General features: G+C 32.1%; 1 protein-coding gene across 2 annotated transcripts; it reads left to right on the top strand.

Moving 5' to 3' along the window:
- The first annotated feature begins 511 nt into the window (after positions 1–511).
- On the top strand, positions 512–24552 carry LOC139520693 (actin-interacting protein 1-like). 2 transcript variants are annotated; one of them, XR_011663940.1, is made up of 17 exons: positions 638–768; positions 5496–5617; positions 6673–6763; positions 7537–7684; positions 8274–8454; positions 9002–9079; positions 9582–9659; positions 10139–10230; positions 13093–13234; positions 14077–14158; positions 15041–15194; positions 15486–15570; positions 15788–15898; positions 16248–16415; positions 21447–21591; positions 22432–23179; positions 23234–24552. XR_011663940.1 is itself a non-coding variant. In XM_071313567.1 (16 exons), exons 1-16 carry the CDS (start codon positions 750–752, stop codon positions 22533–22535), a joined length of 1800 nt encoding a protein of 599 aa, XP_071169668.1. In that variant the 5' UTR covers positions 512–749; the 3' UTR covers positions 22536–24552. The 2 variants fall into 2 exon arrangements, 1 of the variants encoding a protein (XP_071169668.1); XM_071313567.1 differs by having other exon boundaries at positions 512–768; positions 22432–24552.

Raw genomic sequence — 24552 nt, 5'->3', positions numbered from 1 at the left:
GATTTCAAGTTTTATACAAACATATTACAAGTGATTGTAAAATTGATTGGATTGATTAGGTTTAACGCCACTCAGTTTCAGCACTCTTGACCGTGCTATTTCGTGGTTGTCGGTTTTTATTGGCTGAATGAGGAAGCCGCAGTAAACTATCGACCTTCGGTAGAATAACTGATGCCTGATTCTAGTCAATATAAGATTGGAGTCGAGCGCACCTGCGTCGACGTTTGGGATTCGAACTCACAATTGTCTGACCGTCACACGTGAATGAAATATTAAATTATACCCGGGAATCGTATATCAAAAGAACATTTGAATTGGTAATTTTTTAAGCAGTGATTATTTTCGAATATCTTGTATTATATCATATTTGTGCTGGGGCTAATCATAAAAAATAGTAACTTGAGACATTAAAAATAGAACTTATGGTTAGCGTTACGGTACATTATTCTATAGTTTGCATTGATAAATATATAAAGACTATAAAGAATATCAATTTCTATAAAAATATCTTATTCTGTCACCAATTTGGATCAAATAAGGATGGAATACTTGGAACAAAGATAACAAATGATAAAAATCTTTCGAATCGAAACGACAATACCAAATTTGGTCAGATTTTAAATGCGCATGTCTATACCACTACATCCGTTTTTCCAAAATCACTTCCGGGGTTTGCCGGGTTCTGAATCACACCTTCGCCAAGAAACTGATATAAACTAAAATTTGAAGCAAACCAGACATTCTGAAACATGACAGATACAATTCCTAGTAAGAATATGTATATTTCTTTTTATTTTTCATTTAAATTGTAAGTCAATGAACGAAAATATGTACTAATCTGATGTTTTCCGGTTTGTTTACATCTTTAAATATTTTATTTTTCTAATGTCTTGTATAGGACGGATTGCATAAAATGCTGATATAATTGTGTTTTCTCGTTATGAAAACAATTTGCGAATCAACTGGACGCACTTAGTTTCCCTGTTCATTCATGTATTGATTGAAATTTGTGCCTGTGGTTCAACTGACAACTTACTAATGTACAGAACTTGTCAGAAGCCCTCTCCTTCCCTATACACCTGGCATGCAGATTCATGCAATTTTGCCAAGGTAACAAGTTTAATATGGATATGGTTGGGATTAAACGACATATTTACTTATATTCTTTATCTGGATACTATCAACAATCCTTTTAGTTTTTGGGTTGTGCATATATATAAAAAAAAAAATGATGATGTAGTATGATTACTATTACTAATGAGACAACTCTCCACTAAAGACCAAAAGGCACAGAAATTAACAACTATAATGAAAAACAAAACAAATATGTAACACATAAACAAAAGACAACCACTGACAGGGGCGGATACAGGATAAGACGTTAGGGGGGGGGGCGCAGAATAAAATTTCGCGCTGAGCGTTAAAATAATCAAAGTTATTGAAATATTCTTCTAGAGTGGGTGCAATGTAGATAGATATCTTGCCAAGCGAAGTGTGGCGAGAAACATTTGTGGTAAAATGAGCGAGAAATTAAAGTTTCAATCTAAAACCGCATAATTTTAATGACAATCTACATTAACCATAATGTGAAGAGTTGACAGATAGACAGGCGGACCGACAGACGCAAAGTGAGACGAAGCAAATGACGATTTTTCATCTGACCAATATAAGATTTTGAAAACGAAAATTATTACTGGTACAATTTATTTGTCAATTCATAATACGTGTTTTTATTTTTGTTCTATTTTCGGAGGTCGTAACAGACTTTTCAATTCTGTAAAAAAAAAAATTGGCCGCTAACCACTAAAATCAAAATGAGATCCTTAAAAAATTGTGCTTATTTTCTTGGGATCCCATGTAATACTGTAGTACCTACTGGTTTGGTCCTTGACCGTTTATGCATGCTTCTGCAAAATTTATATGTTGCAAGTGAGAATCATATATTGTCACAGAGATATTAAATAATGAGTCAAATTAACAAACTAACCTCTCGCTTGAACCATAATCTTTATCTTTCCTTAAGAAAGAATCTAACTTCGACTGCTTTCTTGGTCGTGCCATGATGAAATAACCCAAATGGCGGGTAGGGCACTTCCACCTTCTTCGTGGGAAAGTGATGTAGGGATGATTTTGAACTTCGATTATCAAAGAAATTGTTTATTAAAACTGCTACTACAATGTCACAGTTGTTTTATTCTAACTGCTGAAAGCCTATGATATTTGTCATCAAACGCAGTACCGCGTTTGACACCTTCCTTTGAAGTGTAACATGTTTATAGAACTTAAATAAACAATAGGTCAGTTGATTAGTAATCACGTTAAATAATTCTGTTAAATTACTGTTTTATATAGTAATACTTGTTTGAATGTTAAAACAGATTGAATGCGAAGACATTAGGCTAGCTTTCGTCGTCTCTTCGGATACTTATTACGAGGGGTACCCTTCTCCCTTCTCCCACCCCTCTTCTCCTTTCTCCTACCCCCGTTCTCCTTTCTCCCATTAGAATAAAACATCTCCTTTTGAGATATTTTTTCTTGAAATATTAGAAAAACTTTTAAATGGAGAGATATTTTATTTTTTCTCCTTTCTCCAACTTTTTCTCCTTTCTCCCAGCCTTCCTCTCCTTTCTCCTACCCCCTTTCTCCTTTCTCCCACCCCCTTTCTCCTACCCCCTTTCTCCCGGTCTCCCTTACCCCTGTCCTCCCCCTCTATTACGTGCACAACCCATGCTTTGCAAATTTTAGGGGGGCGCACACCTGCCACGCCCCCGCCTAAATCCGCCCCTGACTGAATAATTTACAGGCGCCTGACTTTGGACAGGCACATACATACAGAATGTGGTAGGGTTAATCATGTAAGTGGGATCCCAACCCTCCACGTAATCTTGGACAGTGGTATAACAGTACAACATACATTTTAAGAACGAACTATAAAAATCAGTTGAAAAAGGCTTCACTCGTCAGATGGACAAAAATACAAGTGGATGTGGTCAGGTATGGTGCTATTAGCAGGGTTTAAATTAAACTAGATTCAGAACCATAAATCAGAAAATAACATGAGACAACTCAATATTCAGGGCGCTTTAAAGAAAAATGAAGAGTTCTGTAAGTTGTATTGAATCCTGACCTTAGAACATTTACTCTTCACATAAATTTCAATATCATCAATTTCTTCTTGATTCTTAAAAAAGGATTACATTTTTAGAAAAAGAAATGTGATTAGGTGGTTTGTTCTCAATCTTATTTATATGTAACAGCTCCTGTAGTTGAGAAACAACTGTTAGAACTACATGTATGAGGAAAAAAATTAAGTTGAAAAGGGATTTCAGGATTTACATTTAAAAAAGAGAGGCCAAAAGGATATTAAAATCTCATAAGGCGAAGAGAAAATGAAATAAAAAAAAACCAAATAGATAGCACAAACTTACAATTCCATTTGCCCCAAAAAGGAAACAATAAAAAAACAATGTACACAATACAACATAGAAACACAAACCAATAACCAGGATGTGCTCTCAGGTGTTCAAGAAGGATAAGTAATAAGTTTTTCATGTGCCACATGTGACATGCTTCATGTTGCCAATGTCTCCATCGAAGTCACAATATGTAAAAATTAAACCATTATAAATCAAAGTAGGGCCTTCAATATGGAGCCTTTGCTCACACATAACAAGCAAGCTATAAATGGCTTTAATTTCGAAGGAGGATTTTCTGGTTGCATTTTATAAGAATGATGATTTGGTGAAAGTTCTTGCTTTTGGGAATTTTAAACTTCTATGTGCATTTAAAAAAAACACCTTTCTTTTTAAAATGATTATGATATTGATACATGTATTAAAAATTAAAACTGGATTTATTTATCCAGATATTACAAAATTTTATATAAAGTCTTCTAGACACTAGATTACAAATTGCTTAACTCAAAGGAAATGGTCAATATTTTATACTAAAAACCTAGGGTATACTGCTTTAAATGGAGATTTTTCATTGTTTTCATAATGAATTAATAACAGGAGGAAGGATGTAAGATGAGGTGATTTATCTATTTTTTGTCGAGCCTGCAACTTTTGTTGCAGAAAGCTCGACATAGGGATAGTGATGCGGCGGCTACGGCGGCGGCGGTGTTAGCTCACTTCTTAAAAGCTATATATTTTAGAAGGTGGAGGACCTGGATGCTTCATATTTTGTATATAGATGCCTCATGTTACGAAGTTTCCGTCAGTCACATGTCCATTGTCCTTGACCTCATTTTCATGGTTCAGTTACCACTTGAAAAAAAAGTTCAGATTTTTTGTAATGTTAAATTTTCTCTTACTGTAAGTAATAGGATAACAATATTTAGTATGTGCGTACCTTGCAAGGTCCTCATGTCCGTCAGACAGTTTTCACTTGACCTCGACCTTATTTCATGGATCGGTGAACAAGGTTAAGTTTTGGTGGTCAAGTCCATATCTCAGATACTATAAGCAATAGGTCTAGTATATTCGGTGTATGGAAGGACTGTAAGGTGTACATGTCCAACTGGCAGGTGTCATCTGACCTTGACCTCATTTTCATGGTTCAGTGGTTATAGTTAAGTTTTTGTGTTTTGGTCTGTTTTTCTCATACTTTATGCAATAGGTTTACTATATTTGTTGTATGGAATGATTGTAAGGTGTACATGTCTAGCGGGCAGATGTCATCTGACCTTGACCTCATTTTCAGTGGTTATAGTTAAGTTTTTGTGTTTTGGTCTGTTTTTCTCATACTTTATGCAATAGGTTTACTATATTTGTTGTATGGAATGATTGTAAGGTGTACATGTCTAGCAGGCAGATGTCATCTGACCTTGACCTTATTTTCAAGGTTCAGTGGTCAAAGTTAAATTTTTGAGTTTTGGTCTTTTTATCTAATACTATATGCCATAGGTCAACTATATTTGGTGTATGGAAATATTTTATGATCTATATGTCAGTTGTGCAGGTTTTATTTGACCTTGACCTGGTTTTCACGGTTTATTGCTCAGTGTTAAGTTTTTGTTTTTTGGTCTATTTTCTTAAACTATAAGCAATAGGTCAACTATAGTTGTTGTATGGAAGCATTGTTAGCTGTACATGTCTGCCTGGCATATGGTTCAACTGACCTTGACCTCATTTTCATGGTTCATGTTAAGTTTATGTGACAGTCGTAATAAAGCTTTATATTTAGGAGTATCAACATAATATCAATGATTAGTAAAGAAGGCGAGACATTTCAGTGTGTGCACTCTTGTGATATATTGCTCTAGTTATATCTTTCAGGAATAAACTATGTAGCTTCAGTCATTGTCAGTAGAATTTATAAAGTACAGGGTTAGAGTAGCTGGATAAACTGATAAGTTATGCTTAAATGTATGCATTGATGAACAATTCTGTAAATGACAGACAAAACATGAAATGTAATACAACATTAATATGTATCGTTGTCTAGTTAACAAGAGAAAAGAATTAATTTTGAATAAACTTTTTCTTTAACAGGATGTGTTTTTGCTTCACTGCCGAGGACAACCAGAGGTGTCCCAATAGTGTTAGGAGGAGATCCCAAAGGCAAAAACTTTCTGTACACAAATAACAACAGTGTTTTCATTAGGGATATTTCAGTAAGTAAATCAAAACAAAATACCCTTCATTTGTATCAAAAAGACCTTGGTACAATGTATATAGTGATAGCAGTGTCTACCTATTTGTCCATTTCTTCAATTCCATAAAACTTTTGTATCAATTTTTTGTTTCTGAGTTACCTGACAAATTCTGTATGAATCTTACTCACACGATGTACTGTTGTGCCTCATATTTAATTACTTCATCTAATTTCTATTTTCTAAATGATTTTTGAATTCTGCCTAGGATTTACAACAAGTTTACTGTGGCAGAAATTTTCAGTAGAATCCTTGAGTGGTTGCCCTTGAATTAAAGTCTGTTACCCGTTTTTGCCTTTTTTGGAATATACACAAATATGTGTATTCATGGGAATGTGTACATTCCAGGGGCGGATGCAGGAATTTTCGAAAGGGGGGGTGCTAACCCAGGGCAAAGGGGGGGTGCAAAGGGGTGCAAAACATATGTCCCGATACAAATGCATTGATCGGCAAAAATAAAGGGGGGTGCGCACCCCCGGAACCCCCCCCCCCCCCCTGGATCCGCCACTGCATTCTTTAAATTCTAACCATGTCTATATCAAGCAGTTTATTGATAATAAATCATGCTATAATACAAGGCCAACCACAATAAATTCTTTGTTTGATGTTCCTGCTTTGTTGCCTACCTTCGCCTTGTAGGATTGGGTAGATTGGTAGTGTTTTTTTTGTCAACAGCATAACATGTTTTAGACAAAAATAGGACAAAGAGAAATGTGTTTATTCCATGTTTTTCAAGACATTCATTTTATTGAAAATTACAAAAGTTGCAAAAAGTAGTAAGTACTTGGTGTGTGAATCTATCAGGTCTACAATGTATATGGACAAAGGGACATTTCTCAAATTACAATATTGCCAAAGTATCATTATGTTTCTTTGCTAAATACAGTGCAGTGATTAATTTTTAAAGTTCACAATTCAAAATGAAAGCAATATTACCCTCTCAGCACATGGTATCAAGCACTTTGCTTAAATTTTGTTTTGACTCTTTGTGATAATGAATTTATTATAATTTTTAGGACCCATCAGTAGCAGACATTTATACACAGCACTCACTCAATGCTATTTCAGCTAAATATTCACCAAGTGGATTCTATATTTGTAGTGGAGGTTAGTAACTAGTTTTAATCCAAAAATAAAGTAGAGCGATAGCATAATGTACAAACAGAACAAATATATTATATTTTGTTGACAAAAAAAAGAACAAATTATTGGTTTAACATACTGATCATATCTTCTTAACTTGTTTCCAGAAAGAAAAAAAAATGTTTCTTACAACAAATGTATCTTTACTACCAGGTACAAAAATCTAGAATAAGTTGTTAGCAATCTAACAAATGGAACTGACACAAGTTTAACAATGTACAAATATCTTCTCCAAAAGTGGTGCAAGAGACTGTCTAGACCTTGCAGTGAGGTGTTAGCTTTTACTCATTATTGAAGGCCCTAATAAGTATAATTTTTTCTGGAAGTGCCATTATAAATAATTTAATCATGAAAAATTGATAGAAAAGAATAATGGATTACCATAAATCAATTGTGACAAGTTTCAAACTGAAATATTTTAATTATGCTAGACAGCTATACTTGATTCTGTATTTTTAACTATTAAAATGTACACAAATAGAAAAACAATAATTTTTGGCATGAAAACTGGAAATACTTGATCCTAGTCAACAAAATCTGAAAAAGAGCTAGCTACAAAGTCACTATACTCACTACCAAATTCTTTGGGCACTCCACCTTATTAAATTAATAAATTCTGACAACCATGATATGGTCAAAGCTGAAATTTGTGTTCAACACCAAAAGACAAATAAACAATCAAATGTTAATATAAATAAAAGCATTTTTTCTGACTTTCCTGATTATATATTTTGTAGATGCCTCAGGAAAGGTCAGAATTTGGGACACAGTTAACAGGGAGCATATATTAAAGGCAGAATACCAGCCTTTAGGTGGTTGTGTCAAAGACATTGCATGGTCAGGTGACAGTACAAAGATTGCAGTATGTGGCGAAGGACGAGAAAAGTATATATTTTAAAGTTTTAGATTTTTGTAAAACTTTAGGCTATGACTTTAAATTTTAATGGTTTTCTAAAAAAAAAGAAAAAGGAAAATTACTTTTTTTTATTCACAAAAATTAGATAAAGAATTTAAAAAAAAATCTGTTAAATTTATAGAGTGTTTTCCTATGGAATACTAGAAGTTACAAAAGTTACATTCCTGTCACTACATCTCAGTTTGACAATCATATTATCAGGCTGCCCTCTAGGTCGATCAACTTTGAGTTAGTAAGCAGTGTTGCTGTCCATCAAGTTGTCTTTTTCTGTATTTTCTGCCAGCAGGGGAAACACATCTCTGTGTGAACAGTTATAATTTATACAAAGACTTTTGGGTTGCAGGGAAGAATGACAATCTGTTGGGTAACTGGAAACACATAATTTTTTAAGGAACAAATATCATCTTTGTATATATCAAATTGGAAAACAAATATCTCGGTTTTACATTAGAATTACACAGAAAAGTCATATAATCTTGTTATTATACATATGATTTTTTAAATAGAATTTAAGGTTATAAAAAAAATTATATCATATTTTTATTTTTTTCATTTTAGGTATGCCCATGTGTTTAATATGGACTCAGGGACTTCAGTAGGAGAACTAAGTGGTGTTGGTAAATGTTGTCTGACAATAGCATTTAAAGAACAGAGACCATTTAAAATAGCTATTGGTTGTGAAGATAAGAGTGCTGCATTTTATGAAGGCCCACCATTCAAATTCAAAACATCATATAAGGTATAGTATATAGTTTTTTCCATAGGATTCAATATAAATAACCATTCCCATGAGCACAACCAAATTTTACCCCATAAATTTTTGGTGTACAATTCCTAATCAGACGTCATTTCCCCTGAATGAGAGGTTATACTGTACCAAGCATGAACTCTACAATCCTCTTGACCAAGTGTATGCTAGATACAGTGAACAAACAAGTAGAAAGGGGAATAACATGACTTTTGACATCGTTAATGATTCTTAATCTATCAAAACCTATACATGTACCACCCTACTCTTCATTCTAGCATCATTTGGGCCATTTATTGATGAGTATATTAAATATATGTTTTGAACATAAAAAATATGAATTCTTTCTATCCAGTCTAGATATATGGTAAAAAGCAATTATAATAAGTTGCAAAGAACAGCAGAAATTGATCTGTATTTCCATTGGTTAGAAATAAAAAATATGTTTGACAGTACATATGTCAGAAATTGAAACTTTGTTTAATGAAGGTATTTCCAAATAGAATCTTAAAGTACAGTTTATTTATTGATTTTTCAGGACCATACCAATTTTGTAAACGCAGTTAGATATGCACCAGATGGAAGTGTGTTTATAACAGGAGGTGCAGATTGTAAGGTGAGTGATCATTGTGTGCACACTTTAAGAATTGATCAGACACAAACCTCCAATTAACAGATACATGTACTTTGAATTTTTCAATACTCTGGTATTAAAGAAAAAGTTTCACGCATTTCTCACGTGCTATTGAACAAAAAAACTTCTTATTTGGTCTGCAGTTTGACATTGATGAGTTGTAATGTGTGAGCGCTTTTCAGATAGTTCAGACGTGTACTTCAATGCTTTTCTTTAATTTGAATGAAGAATTGGTTATGCTTTGGGTGCAATCATTTTTTTTTCAATTAAAAAAGCTTTGTTTAGTGAAAACAAATTTTTATGACACTATTTAGATAAAAACTGTTAGACCACTGTAACAACTAAATGAAAATTATGATTTTTCTCTAATTTATATCTAGGATTCAGCCTAGTGGAAGTACATGTATGATAGGCGAGAATGCAATCTTGAAAATTATCATATTTTTAGCATACCTGATATATGCCGTCATTTTCTTTTTTTCAGGCTTTTGTGTATGAAGGTAAAACTGGAGAAATGATTGGAGAATTGGGTACTCCTGCCCATAAAGGTGGTATTTATGGTGTAAGTAGAATTAAAACCTATGTGACATGCTTCCTCGATGTGACTACCATAGCATGAAATTACTTCTATATCATGCCATAGACTGAATTCTCAATTTTTGTGTTCATTCAATATTGAGTATTACACGAATAGACAATCAATAAGAATATGATATTTATAAGAAAAATTTTGTTACTTAATCAGTTAATGTATACTGGAATTCTAAAACATGAAGGAACATTAAAATATATACATTGGCAATTAGACCACATCTTTTTTTTAATATGTATATGAATTTTAATTGTCTCACATATTTGGCCTTAATCAAAACATTGTGTTAATTTAGGAATTTTCTGCAATAAAAAAAGGAAATGTAGTAACAACCCAATGAAGAGAATAACCATAAAAAAAAGTATAAAACTAAAATATTTCATCAAAGAAGTTTAGGAATGTGTAAAGGAGCTGGTTTCTGAAAATTCAGTTACATTATTTTGTTACAGATGTGTTTTAGTCCAGACAGTTCTGAAGTGCTAACAGTGTCTGCAGATAAAACAGCCAAAATATGGAATGTAGCTAGTAGGGAATTAGTTGTGTAAGTAGATGGTGGTGATTTAGCTTATATGTGTTTGTTGAAAATTGTATTGTTATGAATTAGGCTACTAATTTTCTTGGGTTTTTTTTCTCTCCATTTTCATAGCCCTTTATACCTGACTATTGTGTGTAGGCTTTCTCATTGTTGAATATGACAGTGACCAATAGTTTCTTAGATCCAAGTCATTTGAACTCTGTTGGGTGCCATAGTTGTCTCGTTGGCAATCAAACCACATGTACATCATCTTTTATTAGTAACAATATCAGAACCATCAATTTTGAAAGGCTTTTATCCAGGAATGTTTAAAAAAACAACTGGACTATATCTGATATATATATATGGTCCGAGTACACAGTTATCGTCCTTTGATTTTCGTTGTTCACGAATATAGTCCTTAATGTGGACAGTGTGTTACTTGCCAATTTTTGTTATACCCCTTCCAAATTTAATTCTCCATGTTTTATGCCTCATATAGCAAGTTGGGGGGTGAAATGACACTTTAAAAAAATTTGGGTCATAAATATTTAGGTAAAGTAGTAATTAGGTCCAGCTGAAAAAGGTCAAAAATTAGCACTTCGGAAGCTGTCAAAAGATTTCAAGACCCCCTTAACACAAAATTGTCCATATTTTGAGTTAGAGCTGATGAAGTTTTCTATAATTTTGATATAATTTGTCCCAAAAGTAGTACAACACACTGTAAAAAGGTTATTGAGAAAGCGCAGGTGGGATTTTTTTTATTTACATTTATTGTCTAAAAGAAATGCACTACGAAATAACTGTGTACTCGGACCTAAGAGGTGAAATCAGGAAATATAGAATCTGTACTTTGGCAACTTCCCTGAATGATTTGATGGTGTCAATTTGTCAAATAGCATAAAACTAAAGGATTTAAACTTTTATTTGATAGAATTTCTGCAAAAATGACCAATTTTGGCATTATATGGTCAAAATAAGCATTTCATAGCTTTTTCAATTTTGATGCATAAGTGGCATTTTGACTTTCTATCTGACATGTTTTCATGTGTCAATTTTTGTGTTTCTATGATTTAATCCAGTTGTATTACTCATTTGTGAACTCTGAATTTACAGAAAAGAAGATTATCTCAGACAATATGAGCAAAGTGTGTTGTATAAATGACCCTCATCTAACGCCCTGTTTGGATCAAGTTAAATGTGAGGAGCATGGTACATAAAAGTTGAAGTCCATAATAAAGACCTCACTAAATTTGTATAAAAAGCACTTAACAATGTCTTTTGTACCTGTTTCATTTCACATAATATCTTTCTTTACCTCTGTAGGATACCATGTGGTTCAAATATAAGCCTGTTGAGACTAAAATTGCATGCAAGTATTTTACTAAAAAGTGAAAAATCTTTGTATCAGACCATACTGTCTGCTCAAAAAGTTGAATGTAAGAGGCTTTTTGTGCTCAGATTCATTGTATTATGTCACCTGAGTATAGAAATGATAGAAAAGACACAATTTTTTATTTCCTATATAGCTTCAATATGCATTTTTAAATGTAAATATGTGCTACGGCCTAAATTGACCCTAAATTATTTTTAGTCATACTTGGCCTAAGACCCTTTTAAACTAATATGATATGTTATTTGTAAGTTTTCTTTCCATTTAAAGTACATTTAGTACATATGTAAGGATCATTTATAATCAAAAAGCTTCACAAATTTAAAATTGCTGGAAAATATTACATCTTCATGTAAGGCTCCCCTTCATTGGAAAACCTCCATTTTTAGGCACAGGCTCATATAAATTTGACTTTTGAAAAATTATGCTAAGTCTGATATATAAAATGAGTACTCTATTGCTTTAAATACATGATGTATTATATATTAAGGCATTGTAAAAGTATTTTTTTGCAATATTTTAATTTTAAAAGCCCCAAATGTTGATAGTTGAAATTTCTCAATTTTAACGTCCAAATTTAACACGTAAAGTTGAATATAGAATTAATCATAGTGTCTATAATATATATCCTATTGCTATGAAACATTGTAAGCAGTCTTATAATATATTAGGCTTGTGTCATACCAAGTTTTATAAAGATTGGTCAACTTTTTCTATCCTATTAGGTCCGAGTACACAGTTATCGTCCTTTGATTTTCGTTGTTCACGAATATAGTCCTTAATGTGGACAGTGTGTTACTTGCCAATTTTTGTTATACCCCTTCCAAATTTAATTCTCCATGTTTTATGCCTCATATAGCAAGTTGGGGGGTGAAATGACACTTTAAAAAAATTTGGGTCATAAATATTTAGGTAAAGTAGTAATTAGGTCCAGCTGAAAAAGGTCAAAAATTAGCACTTCGGAAGCTGTCAAAAGATTTCAAGACCCCCTTAACACAAAATTGTCCATATTTTGAGTTAGAGCTGATGAAGTTTTCTATAATTTTGATATAATTTGTCCCAAAAGTAGTACAACACACTGTAAAAAGGTTATTGAGAAAGCGCAGGTGGGATTTTTTTTATTTACATTTATTGTCTAAAAGAAATGCACTACGAAATAACTGTGTACTCGGACCATATGCTTACTTGGTGTTAAACATTATTTTCTATATTTTATCAGCTGACCAATCTAAGTGGCAATTTGACAAATAGAAGATTCAGAAATTATCTACAGTGTAATTAATATGTTTTCAATAGCCTTCATATTTTGGCTGCTCTTTACAAAACACACATCAAGGTCAAATTAGCTCATTTAAGATTTAAGATTCCTGTTCCTATACCTGTAGATATTGTATGTTATGTAAAGTAAGTCCAATGCTTGTTGAGGTGACAAATGCATAAACTTTTCTGTGAAAATTTATGTTTAAAGTAACAAATGTTTTTTTGTTTGTTTATAGCTCCTTTGAAGTTGGGAAGACAATGGATGAAATGTTGGTTGGTTGTCTATGGCAAGGAGACAATATAATGGCCGTAGCTCTCTCTGGATACATATATTACTTCAACAAAAATGATCCATCTACACTACTAAAGGTTACCAAGGTATTATTTGGCTACTTTTACTTTTTCATTTAAGGAATGACTGTAATCTTTTTCTGTCTATGAAAAAATAACATAAAAAATATGGTGCACACTGAAAAACGCGCGTAGCGGATTATTCAACAGTGTGCACCACAATTTTTATGTTATTTCGAATAGACTGACAAAATATTACAGTTATTTCCTATAATTTAATTCTAAATTCCATTTTAAACCGTTGTAAATCATGAAAAAAACGTTGATGACATCATGATCACATGACAAAATTGTGTCTATGATATGATAAACAAAACAATGTCAGCCAATCAGAAGACATGTTACATCCAAAATTAAATTATTTGATAATGGAGCTAGGTGTTCTAAATAATCCAGAACTTGAATGCACCAGGTTCAGCCTTTGGGAAGTGAGATAAATAAAGGTCATGCTTTGAGTAAAAAATGTGAAGTCTTACATTATGTTTTCTAAACTTTCCACCCTGATTGATAACAATATATCACCATAGAATAAGGCAACATAGGAAAGGATAGAAACAAAATATTTATGAATACCTTGTAAGCAAACAAAAAAAAAAATTGGAATAAAAAATATTCAAAATAAACATCTTTGAGAGTGATTATATTGCCCTTAATGGGGTTAGAACGTTAAAATGATCAGCCAAATGAATAAAGGTATACACAATTGTCAAAATGACATATTTTGTCATATAAGCAATTTAGGCTGTTGTCTACAAGTTCTTTAAATCACAGAGAAAATAACATGTTTAGGAATAAGCCAACCCCCAGAAAAGAAATCACATATCAATAAAAGAAAACAATGTACAAGTCATTTATCTTTATACTTTCAGGGACACAACAAACCAATTACAGCCATGGCACTCAGTGAAGACTGTTCTACTATTTATACAGGGGACCAGTCTGCCAGAGTTGATATCCTTCCATTTTTATCTTTGACGTAATCATATGAAATGAAGTTGTTGTTCAAAGCTATATTACAAAGATAAAATGCCTTCATACAGCACTGGAAATTCATGACTTAAAATAGCAATGGAAAAGCTTTTTTTTTAGGTTATTATGTACCATTTATGGGCATTATGTTTTTTGGTCTGTGCATCCATTCTTTTTTTCGTTCGTCTGTCCATTCGTCCACCTGTCCCACTTCAGGTTAAAGTTTTTGGTCAAGGTAGTTTTTGATTAAGTTCAAGTCCAATCAACCTGAAACTTAGTACACATGTTCCATATGATATGATCTTTCTAATTTTAATCCCAAATTAGAGTTTGTACACCATTTTCAAGGTCCACTGAACATAGAAAATGATAGTGCGGAAGGGGCATCCGTGTACTATGGACACATTTTTGTTTTTATCTGTTTTTAATTAAAGGAGGCAAAGTTTAAATTTTTCTATGTCAATTGTTTATGTGTTACATTCTCCTACATTGCATGCAAATAAGCAGTGAAATGTTAGGTAGGGCTAATTTCAGAGTAAAATTTGTACTGGAAACATAACAAATATTAGACACCTTGCAAAAATTTATCAATAAACAGAATAACAGGGGATATCTCAGGTTTATCAAATACTATATTTTTCATTCCCAAGGGTATCTGTTTATAGGTCATAATAATAATGTTTGTTCATGTACAATGCACAGAATGTTTCTTTGCTATATAAAGTGAAATCAATGAAAAACCTGACAAGTCAACCTTCTTTTCAAATAATAATAATAGATGGTACACTCATTCAAGTTGTTAAAGATTACTGTTAAAGATGATCTAAATTTTTATTATACAAAAAATTCCTCAACTTTTCTTACTTCTGTGGAATGCTGCGTCTGGAGAAAATGATGTGTTTAATGGCAAAGGTCATAGTAACCAGATACAAGACTTGGTTGTTGCCGACGGTAATCTGATCTCTGTTTCCATGGATGACACAATACGATTTACAGATCTTAGTCAAAATCAATTTGGGTAAGCTTTTTTTACAAGATTCGAATTCCAATAATAAATGTTATTGAAATGGGATAGTTGTTGATTAAAAAAAGTAATTCTGAACTTTTTAATTAAATTCAAGTCTAGATGCTTAATTCCAACCAGACAAATTTTATAAAGTCATGGATGTTTAATTCCAAGATGTAATCTAAAATTCTAATTACTATACTAAAGAAATAAATTAATTTACAGACCTTAAACACTTCATTTCTTTGTGAGTCCTGACTAAAAAGAACAAAATAACAAGAGATAAGTAATGTTTGTTTACAGGGATAACAGTATAAAATTAGATTCTATGCCAAAAGCAGTAGCAGCTAATGGTTCAGGACTGGTAGCAGTAGCATGTATTAACCATGTAAGTACTTCTCTATCAAATGCAGTCTTCAAAACTGAAACATACAGTTCAAAAGTTTTATTAATTTTCTGTATTAGTATGGACAATTTTTAAAATAGATAACTGGTAATAAGAAATAGAACTTATTTCAAAAAGTTTTGTATACATTTTAGCTGAATTTGAACATAAGATATTTTTATTTTTGAATTCAAACTTCTCAACTTAAACTTCATTTCAGATCATAGTATTCAAGAATGGAACGAAGATAATATCTCAGGGAGTAAGCTTTGAACCTGTCAGTGTAGATGTTTTAAAGGGAGGTTCAATTATAGCAGTTGGAGCTCAAAAGGTAAGAAATAAACAAAATAGATCTTGTGGTTGAACTCTTACAAGCAGTTCACCTAAGATAGTTATATCTCAAGCTTTTGGTTTTGTACATTAATGTTGCTTTTAGGTAGATTATTTAAAATCAGTACAATTTTTTGATAATTTGACAAATTGTAGTTAACATCATTGATATTTCAAAAACATAATAAAAAATACTTGTCACAGGGCTTTTTTCATTCTACAGATTGTGCAAAAGTTTGTTTGAAGAAAAGAAACATAAAGGATAGAATTATCATAAAATATGCTCTTTGAAAATAAAAATAAAATAAAAATGAGGTCACATTTAAAAATAATTTCTCTTTTAATTTCAGGGCAATAAAGTACATTTGTATGATGTTTCAAGTGGAGGGCTGACAGAAGTCCATGTTTTAGATAACACAGGTGTTGCATCAGCAGTCCAATTTTCACCTGATGGACAGTATATAGCCACAGGTGGTGCAGACAAATATGTTAGACTGTTTTCAATGGCAAATTATGAGGTAAGAAACAGGGGAAAACAGGGGACCATGCAAATACTGTGGATTCATGATTATTTGTGGGAAACCAATTAACATGGATTTCATGGATACAGTTGAACCACAAACTTTAATGTTTGACAAATAACAACTTATTATAGTATTATATGCAGATTCTTTTAAACCAAAAAAAAAAAATCAAAAATCTCCATAAATGCTAGTTTGACTGAATTCAAGAAAATTGGTAGCCAGGAAAATAAATGAATCTACAGTATCTTCCAGTTAAAACTTGGTATTGTGGAATTACACCATATTTAAAAATAATTTACTGATCTTCAGTCTTATCTGTGCCCTGTTTCAGTTAAATAGAATAAAAGTCAAGCAAAAGCTTGATTGCAATAAAAGGAATAGAACATTCTTGCAACGAAAATTTCCCAGCTAAATAAAGTACCATATATATTCAATAATTAGAAATTCGAAATTATTTAGATTTTTTAAAAGTTTTGGTCAAGACAAGTTTTTATGCCCCACCTATGATAGTAGAGGGGCATTATTTTTTCTGGTCTGTTGGTCTGTTCGTTCGTCCGTCCATTCGTCCGTCAGTGCGTCCCGCTTCAGGTTAAAGTTTTTTAGTCCAGGTAGTTTTTGGTGAAGTTGAAGTCCAATCAACTTGAAACTTAGTACACATGTTCCCTATGATAAGATCTTTCTAATTTTAATGCCAAATTAGAGTTTTTACCCCAATTTCACGATCCACTGAACATAGAAAATGATAGTGTGAGTGGGGCATCCGTGTACTTGGGACACATTCTTGTTTATGGTTACAATGAACAGACATAGCACAAGTTATCAGTGAATTTAAGTGATGTCTATTCTTCATTTAGTTGGCTTTATACAACACTTATATCAATTGTTTATAAGCATTTTTTTCACTTACAATTTGCTGTATAAAGTTTTAATAGTTAGAAAAACAAAGAATATGGGGTATCCATCTATGAAACAAAATCTGTTATAATTATCTATCAAAACATGCAATCTGTGATCTGTACATTACTGTAACAAAGGGTGTAATATACTGTGTACTTGGATTACTGTCTCATTTACATACATGTATTTCGTAAATATTGCCGGTATATTTAACGACCATTCTGTTAAAGAACAAATTCCTGGATATTTTGACAATACTGAGCTACCTCTTATTTGTTATATTTACAAGAAATCTACCCGGAAATTTGTGTTTAATTATAGTCAATTGTGTAAAGATGTTAATATCAGTGAAAATACACCTACTTCATGTAATTGCAGTAATTCCGAATATATTTATGGACCCATTTCCCATGTTATAACAGGAGATCTTAACATCGTTCAAGACCGAGAGTTAAAATCATTTCTCAGTAAAGGACCTAAATATCGTCCCCCGTCAATTATTAATTGGAATGAGTGTCGTAATATCATCCACGACTCACTCCATACTTACTGTATGAAATGGATAAAACTGGAAAAAGCTGACAAAAAATCTTTGGACTCTTTTTTTAATTCAGTAATGAAGATAGTTGATATACGTATTCAATATTTTAAAGAACATTTTACTATTAACAATAACCACAATAAACCTATTTCTCATATCAAACATAAACTAAAAGAACTAGCCAAGGAATTTGTTTTTGTCCCGGCCGATAAAGCTGCTAATAATATTATTATTGTTTGACGTAAATTTTACATTGAGGTTCTGAAAAAGGAAATCACCAATTCACCAACATTCCAACTGACTCCATTTTCAGAAAACGAAATCTGTAACAAACATAAACTTTTAGCCACCGCTTTACAAGCAGAGCCAAATACAATGAAAGTCCCAACTATGTATTGGCTTCCGAAGCTACACAAAACCCCTTACAAATATAGATTTATTTCGTCTTCAAGCCATTGTTCAACTACTAAATTGTCTATTATTCTTACCAGCACACTTGGTACAATTAAAAACCTTATAATAAATTGTTCAAATAAGGCCTTCGAAAATAGTGGAATAAATTACTTTGGAGTGTCAAGAACTCGTTGGAAGTACTTGATAAATTGCATGCTTATATTGGTGATTTTGAATCTGTTCAAAGTTTTGATTTTTCTACCCTGTATACCACATTGCCTCACATTCTCATTAAGAAAAAATTCACACACCTAATTAAATGGGCATTCAAAAAATCAGAATGTGAATATATATGTTCAAACTCTTTTAGGTCATTTTTTAGTAGCAATAAACAAAAAAACTATGTTAATTGGACATGCTTTGATACTATATATGCCCTTGAATTTTTACTAGATAACATTTTTGTTTGCTTTGGGGATTCTGTATATCGTCAGATTATCGAAATTCCAATGGGGACTAACTGTGCACCACTTATTGCGGACCTCTTTTTGTATTGTTACGAGTTACAATTTATGACAAAAATAAGCAAAGACCCATCAAAACAACATCTGATAAACAAATTTAATAATACTTTTAGATATTTGGATGATATTTTGGCTCTCAATAATGACGACTTCAGTATGTATATTAATGAAATTTATCCTGGTGAACTTACTTTAAATAAAGCTAATACTAACAATGACCACTGCCCTTTCCTCGATCTTGATATCTATATCACTAACGGAAAGCTGAGTACTAAAATTTATGATAAAAGGGATGATTTTTCATTTCCTATCGTTAATTATCCGTTTTTAGATGGTGACGTTCCATTGTCACCATCTTACGGTGTTTATATATCTCAACTTGTACGATTCGCTCGTGTATGTAACAATGTTTTAGATTTTAACGAGAGAAATTTATGTATTACTGAAAAATTATTACACCAGGGTTTTCGATATCACAAACTAGTCAAAACATTTACTAAATTTTATCATCGGTATAAAGACATCATTCGTAAATATAGCTCAACATGCAGACTTTTTATACGTTCAGGTATTTCACATCCAATTTTTTATGGAAATATTCTTTATAAAGCACAAAGGTGTCAGTATTCACCTCATAAACTTACAAAACCTTTGAATAGACTTATTAAGAAGGGATATAATTACGATACTGTTGTCAAGTCATTAAAGATTGCATATTTTGGCGTTAATATTGAGTCACTGATAAGGTCTTTGCGTCGGAACTAAACACATTTATTCTAAAAACAGTTGTTGGCATGACACGGGTTATGTTCTTCTCATATATGTTATGATGGTATGATACTAAACCCCTTACGGGAAGGATTGTGCCTGATGTTCATATGATGAAATCATAATCTTTCAGTCAGTTTAATTGAAGTCTGGAGCTGGCATGTCAGTTAACTGCTAGTAGTCTGTTGTTATTTATGTATAATTGTCATTTTTGTCGAGCCTGCAACTTTTGTTGCAGAAAGCTCGACATAGGGATAGTGATCCGGCGGCGGCGGCGGCGGCTACGGCGGCGGTGTTAGCTAACTTCTTAAAAGGTTTATATTTTAGAAGGTGAAAGACCTGGATGCTTCATACTTTGTATATAGATGCTTCATGTTACGAAGTTTCCGTCAGTCACATGTCCAATGTCCTTGACCTCATTTTCATGGTTCAGTGACCACTTGAAAAAAAAGTTCAGAATTTTTGTAATGTTGAATTCTCTCTTATTATAAGTAAAAGAATAACTATATTTGGTATGTGCGTACCTTGCAAGGTCCTCATGCCCGTCAGACAGTTTTCACTTGACCTCGACCTCATTTCATGGATCAGTGAACAAGGTTAAGTTTTGGTGGTCAAGTCCATATCTCAGATACTATAAGCAATAGGGGTAGTATATTTGGTGTATGGAAGGACTGGAAGGTGTACATGTCCAACTGGCAGGTGTCATCTGACCTTGACCTCATTTTCATGGTTCAGTGGTTATAGTTAAGTTTTTGTGTTTTGGTCTGTTTTTCTCATACTTTATGCAATAGGTCTACTATATTTGTTGTATGGAATGATTGTAAGGTGTACATGTCTAGCGGGCAGATGTCATCTGACCTTGACCTCATTTTCATGGTTCAGTGGTCAAAGTTAAGTTTTTAAGTTTTGGTCTTTTTATTTAATATTATATGCCAAAGGTCAACTATATTTGGTGTATGGAAATATATTATGATCTATATGTCAGTCCCGCAGGTTTTATTTGACCATGACCTCAATTGCACGGTTCATTGCACAGTGTTAAGTTTTTGTGTTTTGAGTAGTAGGTCAACTATATTTGTTGTATGGAAGCTTTGTTAGCTGTACATATCTGCCTGGCATGGTTCATCTGACCTTGACCTCATTTTTATGGTTCATTGGTCTTTGTTTAGCTATCTTGGTTTATGTTAAGTTTATGTGACAGTTGTAATAAAGCTTTATACTTAGGACTATCAACATAATATCAATGATTAGTAAAGAAGGCGAGACATTTCAGTGTGTGCACTCTTGTGTTTATTTTCTTTGGTTACATCTTCTGACATCAGACTCGGACTTCTCTTGAACTGAATTTTAATGTGCGTATTGTTATGCTTTTACTTTTCTACACTGGTTAGAGGTATAGGGGAGGGTTGAGATCTCACAAACATGTTTAACCCCGCCGCATTTTTTGCACCTGTCCCAAGTCAGGAGCCTCTGGCCTTTGTTAGTCTTGTATTATTTAAATTTTAGTTTCTTGTGTACAATTTGGAAATTAGTATGGCGTTCATTATCACTGAACTAGTATATATTTGTTTAGGGGCCAGCTGAAGGACGCCTCCGGGTGCTGGAATTTCTCGCTACATTGAAGACCTGTTGGTGACCTTCTGCTGTTGTGTTTTTTTATTTTGGTCGGGTTGTTGTCTCTTTGACACATTCCCCATTTCCATTCTCAATTTTATATCTCCTGTTTGTATTCATAAGAAATATTGAGAATTTACTCTAGTTGGATCATGCATTAAAAATTCATATTATTTTCTTTTAGAATACATGTAATTTAAATAAAATGGAAACTTTCCCTCAACCAGTATAACATAGAATTCTGTATGATATTTTGTTTTTTATTGTATTGAAAATGTTATGTTTCAGAATCTAATTAATTTCCCAGCACACACAGCTAAAGTTACATGTCTTGCATGGAGTCCTGACTCAACAAAGTTTGCTACTGGTAGCATAGATACTAATATTGTAATTTGGAAACCAAGTCAAGGAATGTCACCGAAAATTATTAAAGGTAGGTTAGATATATTTGTATATTGTATATTCATACTAAAGTGACATAAACAATTGATATCTATTTTATTGAGAATAACAATAGTTAGTTTAATAGTTCTCTTTCAACCCATTTAAAATTCAAATGATGATTATGAAAATAAGGAGATTTGATATGATTGCCAATGAGACAACTATCCACAAAAGGACTAACTGAGGACAAGGAGGCATGTAACTATAGGTCACGCTACCGTCTTCAACAATAAGGGAAACTAATTTTTGTGTTGTCAGCTATAAAAATCTTTACATGACAAAATGTAAAATGAATCAAATAAAATAAACCAGCAGCATTATTTAAGACAAAACAATAATCAAAAAACAAATATGACAGATAACAATTACTGACATCCAGTGAACAATAACTACCTGACTTGGTACAAGCCCATCAAGAATGTGGTGGGGTTAAACATGTTTGTGAGCACTTAATCCTCTCCAGTATTGTTACAGCACAACATAAGAACTATGTTTGATCTTGTAAGGATGGTTTTAAAATTTACTTATGCAAAAACATTTCTCCTGTGGTTATTTAATCTTAAAATTGTTTAATATTGATGTTAAATGTCCAAGCCCTATTTTTCAGACTTAACAAAATAAAAGACTGGGCAAAGTTTAATAAACTCCTTATTACACCATAGTTTATATGCTTACACCTGTTATTTGCTAGATATTAAACTTACTACGTTGTAATGACATTACCAGTTGAAGATGTTTTTTTTTATTGTTCACTGATAAAACAGTATGTTCTGAATGATTTATATACATGTACTTGTTGATTCACAAATGATATATATTTGTATTTCAGGAGCCCATCAAATGAGTGTAGTGAACAAATTAGTTTGGTTAAATGACAAAGTAATAGTATCAGCAGGTCAAGATAGCAATGTGAAACAGTGGGATAATGCATAAACCAAAAGACATTTGGTATCATGTGATTTGGTGCAGGAACTACATTTGTATCATGTGATAATCATGTGACCAATAAATCTTATGTTGATACTTAACATACTTCAGCTGAGGATTGTTGGTACAGCCATTCCCTAGATACTTTTTAAATAATATTTATAGTCATTCTTATCAGTATCAGAAAATAAATAATGACACTCTTTTGTACTTTTAGTATCCAAATTACACAAAGGAATTTTTATAGCACACATGTGATACATACTGTTTTACACCAAAAGAAAAAGTAAACAGTAGATCTCTAGGTTAAACACTACTGTAAATTCATATATAACAGTGGTATACTAATTTTTCATGGAATTTTGGGGTTTAAAGTGAACTATGATTTTGAGTCCTGGTACTCAGAATAAAACTGGCTTTCTTTAGACTTGTATACAGAATTTGTTCTAACCACAAAATCAAAACTCCTGAAAAAATAATAGTTTCCCCTCAATGCACAATAAAATTATACCACTGAAAAATAAATGAATCCACAGTAGGAAATGGGAAAATGAATTTTGACCTCTTTTTGACACTATATGTATAGACATAATTAATATAGAAATGTTCATTATAACATAATCTTCATTGTTATGTTTGGCAGTGATTATGTGTGTAAAAAAATAACTAAAATTGCACATAAAGCTTTTGTGGCAGTGATTAAGGTGTGTAAATAGCTAAAGTTGCACTTCTAGATTTAATAACAGCATAGTTTCACAATCAAATACCAATGACTATCAGTTTAAATCTTTTCAAAGGTAATTGATGTACCAATATCCAATACAGATGGCTAAGGTGCAATCTATTAATCATGATGAACGATTTACATTTCTTGTTATTCATATAAATCTTACTTTGTACTTTATTTTGTTTTCATGGAATGTATGAGTGATCAATGAGGACAAAATTGTATGCACTTATGAAAAAAGTATTTGCTATTCACACATGTATTGAGTTAAATATCTAGGAAATCCAAGGAGTTTAAAAATGTAGCATACCATATCTGAATGGGTCTTTTCAAGTAAAAAAGCACATATATATGATTTTATATTTATAATACATAGAATTCCTGTAAAGGGTATAAAGGCCACAGATATTTGTAATAATCAGGTACTCTGGAATAAATATGAGTGATCGAACAACAAATTATTCTATGAATAAACATACTGCTTGAATGAAAATTCAGAGTCAGCAAAAATAAATTGCATAGCACAAATGCCTAGAATAAATGTTTTCTGCTATAGTTGTTATCTGATATTGTTTACCTTTGTTATTTGTGTAACCATAGTTACAGCAATATTATTTTAGTTGCCTACCATTATTTTTTAATTGTATTAGCTAGACACTGATATTTGTATTTTCGTTTGATCTTTTAACTTTATTTCTTTGGACTTGATATGATAAAAAATATAGAAAATCAAACACGAGGTGACCTAGACATAAAATTAACAACGGTCAAAAGCTGGAAAAGAAAATAATATTACTGGTAACAGTGCCTGTGAGTGCAATGATATTTTGTGTGACTAATCAAGTGTTTAAAATATCATGTAAATTTGTGTTTACTTATTAAGGTCAAAACAGAAGTCCATGTGTCTATAGTCTATACATACAATTTAGAATTACAAAAAAGAAAATGAAGGACAGTTGTGTGAGAATAGGAAGAAATTTTTTAGTGTATAAGTTCACAATATAAGGGAGATTTTTTAAATATATAGCTTCATATGACCTTTCAAATAATAAGAGGTAAATTGAAACAATAACATTGTAATCCTAAATTCTTTAAAGTTATATCCTTTGTTATTTTTATTATTTTCCTTATTGTGTAAATGTCTACCATTTGTGATATTTTTTTTAAGAACAAACTATGCAACTTAATTTTGAAAGGTTAAGCTTTTTGGTAGATAGATTTGCTGCCATGGTCTGAATGTATGCATGCATTGTCTTTTTTTTATTATAGAAAAAGAAAATAAATATATTTATCTAA

Source organism: Mytilus edulis, chromosome 4, assembly GCF_963676685.1.
Source record: "Mytilus edulis chromosome 4, xbMytEdul2.2, whole genome shotgun sequence".
NCBI classification, from domain to species: domain Eukaryota; kingdom Metazoa; phylum Mollusca; class Bivalvia; order Mytilida; family Mytilidae; genus Mytilus; species Mytilus edulis.
Note: the sequence above shows the minus strand (reverse complement) of the source record. Positions and strands in the feature narration are given on the sequence as shown.

What these genes read in the sequence shown, in the direction of transcription:
- LOC139520693 (XM_071313567.1), top strand. An exon ending in CTTAGTCAAAATCAATTTGG is followed by an intron (nt 15,195 to 15,485) that starts GTAAGCTTTTTT and finishes GTTTGTTTACAG; the next exon opens with GGATAACAGTATAAAATTAG. An exon ending in CAGTAGCATGTATTAACCAT is followed by an intron (nt 15,571 to 15,787) that starts GTAAGTACTTCT and finishes ACTTCATTTCAG; the next exon opens with ATCATAGTATTCAAGAATGG.